The sequence below is a fragment of the Vigna radiata genome, chromosome 1 (assembly GCF_000741045.1).
Source record: "Vigna radiata var. radiata cultivar VC1973A chromosome 1, Vradiata_ver6, whole genome shotgun sequence".
NCBI classification, from domain to species: domain Eukaryota; kingdom Viridiplantae; phylum Streptophyta; class Magnoliopsida; order Fabales; family Fabaceae; genus Vigna; species Vigna radiata.
The window spans coordinates 23232898-23239730 of record NC_028351.1 but is presented as its reverse complement, the minus strand read 5'-3'; the positions used below and the strand labels follow the sequence as shown (position 1 = coordinate 23239730).

At 38.9% G+C, this 6833-nt stretch overlaps 1 protein-coding gene and 1 long non-coding RNA gene across 2 annotated transcripts; one reads left to right on the top strand and one right to left on the bottom strand.

The window, feature by feature from the left end:
• Window positions 1-6: 6 nt before the first annotated feature.
• LOC111241303 lies at window positions 7-1054 on the bottom strand. Its single transcript, XR_002667275.1, has 3 exons — window positions 966-1054; window positions 212-287; window positions 7-136 (listed from the first exon to the last, which is right to left on the bottom strand). It is a non-coding gene; the product is annotated as an uncharacterized LOC111241303 (long non-coding RNA).
• A 3036-nt stretch (window positions 1055-4090) lies between these two features.
• Window positions 4091-5611, top strand: LOC106759731. Its single transcript, XM_014643055.1, has one exon. The coding sequence runs from the start codon at window positions 4091-4093 to the stop codon at window positions 5609-5611; it is 1521 nt and encodes a 506-aa protein (XP_014498541.1).
• Window positions 5612-6833: the final 1222 nt, after the last annotated feature.

The window sequence follows — 6833 nt, the reverse complement described above, 5'->3', positions numbered from 1 at the left end:
AAATCCAAATAACATCAACCTACACTACATTGTAGTCAAGTTTCTACAATTTACTAACACTTAAAATAAAAGAAGCCCACTTAGTTCTAATGTCTTCAATGTCTGGAGCTTCCATTGGAGATGAATCATCAAAGATCTACAAATAAAATAATTAAGTTAGAACAATTTTGTAATGAATAGTTAGATAAGTATTAAGTTAGTTTTTTAATACCTTATCCCATGAATCAGTAATGTTTGTACAAATAATGGTGTGCATGTGCTTCATTACATAATACCCACACTCATAGCTACCCAATTGACGTCGACACTGCAAATTAAACACAAATAATCAAAACTCATTCAAACTAAGGACACAAAAGATCATATTATACTCTAGCTATAGCCTTTGTACCACCTTTGATCAATTTTGGTAAACCAATAAGCCAATTCCTCATAAAATAGCAAAATCATAAAATACAAAATGAAAGTCAACTTCTCTTACATTAGGTATTACTATTTGCATCTTCTTCCTAGATACAGATGGAATGCCCCGCAACCTTGAATGAGTTTCTAAAGACCTATAAAAGATAGACATTCATTATATCATTATAATCATATATGAAGGAAACAAAATAGAAAGGAAAACTTACGCCTCTAAAATTTTTTTGATGGACAATGTATTAGCTTTCTTATGCAAGAAACATAAGAGAACTACGAGAGAACGATCCGGAACAATTTCTAGCAATTGCCAATGACCCCTACAAGTGACTATGGGAAAAGTGAAAAAAAAAAACAGTAGCACTTCACCGAAGAGCAACTTGCTTCTTTTTTTAGGATAGTATGGATACAAAATAACATCAGAAATTCAAAGCCAATATCTTACATGCAGAAGAAAATGGACTAAGAATGTGATCTAGGCAAGTTTCGTACTAAAGGAGTGGTCGTATAAACCTCCTAAAATGATTTTTCATCTCATTATAGCTTACCTGGGAAAGTCTTAAAGGACAGAGCTTCGGCTTTCCCCTACTACCACACTTAAGTAAATATGCACCTTTCTTTATTGACACGATTGCCTGAACAGAAAGACAAACCAAATTTTGAGTCTTGGAAGTATGGAAAATCAATTCTCTAAAAGAGATAAGGTGAGCAAACACTAGAAAATATTGGACACATATAAAAACTAAATCAAAATATTAAATTACATTAGGTATTTGAAGACAAAGACTAAAAAGTCTAGCCTTTTACTGATCCACATCATAACACCCGCATCATTGTGTGAATATCATATAGGAATGTGTGCATACTCAAAAGAAAATAAGTAGAGTGAAACAACAATTGAATCTTCATCTTTGATGGAGTTCCTTGAATCGCAAATATAGGTTTCTAACTTCATGATCTATCATATCAAGTTGTCAGTGAACTGTAATTTAATAATGACTTCTCACATCGTTCTAGTATCTGCATCTACATCATAAATCAAGACTAAATTTGTTAATTTTAGTGAACAACTGGCAAATGTATTTTCTAAATCATTATACAAACTTAGAATTGATTATATTCGTAATAAGCAAAATTTGTATGTATCATCTAGGGAGAGTATTAGATGCAACAGATTTAGGCCCTTATCTCTTCATTTTCCTATTTATAAATGCATAACTCAACATATACAACTGCAGCAAGATTTACTAAATTAAGTTCAAATGAATCTATGCAATGTTTGACTTCAATCTGCTGTTTCTTTACCAAGTGTTTTCGTCCCTCCCTCTTCAACTAATGTCTACTTGAGTGATTCTAACATTTAAGCATGTTTTATTTTGACTTTGAAGTTCAGCAAGAAGAGTGTGTGCAGTAAAATTTGACACTGGAGCTCTCTATATAGCATAAACATCATTAAAATCTCATAACACCGTTGTGGAACTAACCTCAACAACCTACCAACCACGTAACATACCTTGACTGCTTGAATGCTTAGGGACTGAGAACTTTGTAAAACGCGCTTCTCTTTTCTGTGCTGCAAATCATAGACAAAATATATAGTTGTTAAAGAAAACGAGATGGTGCATAACCTCACTCGCAAACTGCGTGGAAAAGCCAATCAATATTTGAAAATTACAACATTGAAATACAAAAAATTCTCCATTCTACTCAGACTTCGTAATATTATACATTCAAAAAATTAGGAATGCAACAAGAAGTAGTTAGGTTTAAAGGGAAGGGGTGGCTACCAGGTTTCTAAGTTCCTCCGCGTTTAAGGGAAATTGATTATCACTTCTAAAACTATTTGACATTTATGTAAACAAATTTGACACAAAGACATAAGAAGAACAATACCCGTTTAAAGGCATACAAATACTTCATCTAGAAATCATATATCACATCATATAGTCTATACATACTAATCATCATAATTTCTCAAAACATAATAATTATGTCATTATATGGATTGTCTTGTTTACAAAGGAGACTACCAAATATTTAGTAGCTCTCCTTGCTTGTTTTTCTGTTTATTCCTTAATACTATATTACTCTAAAGTGTGGCCCGACTAGGCAAACTGTAGTTTGTGCACCAATCAATATAGAATTGGGTAATTAAGAGTATAGATTTACAATATATTCATCCAAGTGTAAAATACAAGATTGGATAATATAAAATGAAAGCTCAGTCAGCAAGTCACAGGCTATGGTAGAAGGAGATAAAACATTACATCCATGGTACAATTTTATCATAAAATAAACATCTTCTCATAAATGTTTTTCAAAAGTGTACAATTTTATAGAGCTAAAAAGGTATCATTCGAGCTAAAAAAATGTATATAGCAGAATGCATCACTGCCAGACTTTTAGGATAGGCCAAGTGGAGGAGTTTCATACCATGTTAACATATATTGTTAGTAATGGCAGACAACATAATGTACTGGAAAACGAATTTGGTCTATTCATAAGCACTTTACATAATACATATACTTGTGTGTTTATAATACAAACTGCCATACTACGAGAATATGTACAGCTGGAATTGCTCCCATACTACGAGAATATATTGAATTAAATTTAGTGTTTTTTGAAAGAACAAATATTTTAAAGATGCAGAGTGAATGATGAATTATAATGTATGCATATATATTTCTGAAAGCAATTGTTATTGACATTATACAAACTAAGTTTTACCCCTCAGGGAAGCCTACTGTAACATAATGACAGAATGTGGCAGTTGAAAATTATACCTATAAAGGACCTCTCAGCCAAAAGAACATAAATGTAGCAGTTGACTTGTCATTAACTTATTTCACAAACTAACTTGTAACATCAGAGTTATCTCTCACTTATTGATCATATTTAATACACACTATCACACCAAGGCTAATAATGAAATGATAGTAAGTGATCTAACCAACTTTATAATCATTAGGATAAACTTTAATATTATAATTGTACGATATGATATTTGGGCCGAACGGTTACGACTAGTAGCCGAACGGTCCTAAACGGTTAATGGGCCTCAATCATACTAATGATGGGTCATTATGGTTTTTTTATTATTATGGGGCCTATTGACCATTATGAGAATATGATTTATTGAAAGTATAGCTTAACAAATATTATAAGTATCAGATAAGATCAGATAAGATCTGAACAACCGGATATTCAAGTATAGCTGTTTATATTATATTCTGTTTATATTTGATAATAATCTATATATACAGGGTTGGAATCACAAGCCAGGTACGCTCTCTTATGCTATCTTATTCTACAATACATTTGCTACATTTCACCTAATTTGTTGGGAATTAGCAAGAGAGATTTACTCTCCAATCTCATACTGAGAGTTGATAGCCTTGCACTCAAGGCTCTTCACTACAAAACCCTAACTTGGGCGTCAGAGTACCATTGCAGGTACCTCCTCCCTCCGGCCCAAGCTTGGAGATTCCCGGACGGTTGAAGATTTGAGAAGAACAAACGATCGGGAGACAGGAGAAAGCACACCAATCAGCTAGATCAAGCGTCGCAAAGCAGGAGCACCACGTCACCAAGGTCAATCCTTTTGGTCCCCAAAAATATCTACCGAAACATTTTTGGCGCCCACCGTGGGGCCCGAAAGTGAAGACTCCCAATGGTGACCACAAGAGGTATGGAAAATCCGGATCCGATCCAGATGATAAGAGAATTACGAGCGCAGCTAGAGGAGCAAGCCCAAACCATTGCAAATTTAAAGCAAGAGTTACAACAGAAGAAGGCCGAGGATGCCGAACGCAATAAAGAAAAACAACAAGACCAGGAGACATCAGAGGACAGTCAAAATCATAATCCGCCTCCTCCCCCCCGGTCCCCAGACCTCTTGTCGTTCACTGATGCCATCATGCAGGCCCCTATGCCCGACCGGCCTCCGCCTCAGGTTGAAAAATTTGATGGCACAACGAATCCAGATCATCATTTGCGGAACTTCATTGACTCCATGGCTTTTTACACTCAAAGTGACCCGGTAAAATGTCGGGCGTTCTCCTTGTCACTAAGGGGTGAAGCCCTAGAGTGGTATTACACCCTTCCACCCAATTCGGTGGATAGTTTCCGCACGATGATGGGCATGTTCAAAAAGCAATACTCCACCAACCGAAACGAGGAGGTTACTGCGGCTGAGCTAGTCAATCTTAGACAGGGGAAAGACGAAACTCTTAGAGCCTTCATGCATCGATACACTCACGCCGCTCGGAGGATAAAAGGTGCCAGCCCAGAATTCATCATTGGTAATTTGTCCAATTGCCTAAAAGTGGGATTCGTCTCAGAAAGCTTATACGCCGAGTTACCTAGTACGTTGGAGGAGTTGCGGCAAAAAATGGCTAAATTTATCAAGATGGAAGACCAGAGGATCTTCCGGAAACAACAACACGAGGAGCACCCGGTGAATGATAACAAAAAGGAGGGGAAACGTCGGAAAGAGAACGCCCGGGATCAGAAACCCCCGGCGAATCTAAACCCTAGGTACGATCGCTATGCACACCTCACTGTCCCTAGAGAAAAGGTGCTGGAAAAGGCTTTGCAGTCCAACCTGATCTTTCAAAGAAGAAAATTTCCACCTAAGAACGTGGACACGGTGCAGGTATGCCGATTCCATAATTCAGGGGGACATACCACTGAAGGCTGCCAAACTCTCAAAGATGAATTGGAGAAGTTGATCCGTGCCGGATACCTCCGGGAATTCGTGAAAGAGGAATCTGCCCGCGCAGGACACTCCCCCAAAAAGACACGAAGAAGCCCGAAACGTACAAAGGGGAAGGGTAGCCACTCACGCGACCGTTCTCGTAGTCCCTTAAGACACAAATCCCGTAGTCGATCTAGAGAGCGGGATCTCACAGTAAAAGGCAGGATCGATACTATTTCGGGCGGTTTTGCTGGAGGAGGTGCTTCATCCTCAGCTCGAAAGAGACATTTGAGAAGCTTGCACAACGTTCACTCGGTGGTACGCAATCCAGTGTCAATGCCTGATATAACCTTCACGGACAAGGATTTTCATGCACCAGATCCTGACCAAGACGATCCTATGGTCATCACAGCCCGCATTGCACAGTACGATGTGGGCAAGGTCCTTGTAGACCAAGGCAGTTCAGTCAATATACTATACTGGACAACATTCTGAAGAATGGAAATTGCAGAAGACGTAATTGCTCCTTTTAACGAGCAAATTGTTGGCTTTGCTGGAGTAAGAGTAGACACCCGGGGGTATCTCGATTTACGAACCCGCCTGGGGTCGGACGATAATGGTAAGGAACTTCGAGTTCGATTCTTGCTAGTGGAGGCAAACACGTCCTATAATGCCCTCTTTGGACGTCCTTGCCTAAATGCTTTTGGGGCGATCGTCTCTACCCCACATTTGGCAATGAAATTTCCTACAGATAGAAGAACTATATGCACCGTTCGGGCAGATCAGAAAACCGCCCGTCAATGCTATGTAGCTGGTCTAAAGGTCACGCCTTACAAAAGTGAAAACCGTACTGAAGCTATTCTGATCGACCTTGATCCCAGGACCAATACAGACGAGCAGATTCAACCTCAAGGCGAGATAAAGCCCTTCATAGTGGGCAAAAACAAACAACAGACTACGTCCATCGGGGATAACCTTCATCCATTTGAAGAAAACGCATTGAAAGAGTTATTAAAAGTCAACAACGACCTGTTCGCCTGTAGCGCATCGGATATGCCCGGAATCCATCCCAACGTCATTGCGCATAAACTGTCAATATTCCGAGAGGCCCGACCGGTGTCTCAAAAGAAACGACGATTTGGTGATGAAAAACGGGCGGCCATTCGAGGTGAAGTGGATAAGCTCCTCAAAGCGGGATTTATACGAGAATTGACCTACACTACCTGGCTATCTAATGTAGTCATGCTAAAAAAGGCAAATGAACAATGGAGAATGTGTGTGGACTTCACTAATCTCAATAAAGCATGCCCTAAGGATTCTCATCCTCTCCCCAATATTGATCGGTTGGTAGGCGGAGCTTCCGGCACTGAACATGAATCTGAACCTGTGATTGATATTGTTTCTATTTCTGAAATTGATTCATGTTCTGAGGGTATATCATTGGTTCAGCCTGTTACACTGGGATTGGGTGTTACACCCCTGCATGTTATTTCTGTGGAACCATGTTACACTAACCATGTTGCAGGAGGTACATATGAATTTGATCAACACACACCCATGGTGGAAGACAAGGGAGTCAGAGTACATAAAAGCTTCAACATCAATGGGCACCAACTGAACCGGCTCATCAACAATCACTGCTTCTTAGATCCAGCTATGGAGGACATCTCCCTGCTCGATCAAATTTGGAGGATGAAGCAGTTCTTCCTCAAGACTT

Bases quoted from the DNA above. Each gene is read 5' to 3' on its own strand.
- LOC106759731 (XM_014643055.1), top strand. From the start codon at position 4,091: ATGGTGACCACAAGAGGTATGGAAAATCCGGATCCGATCCAGATGATA.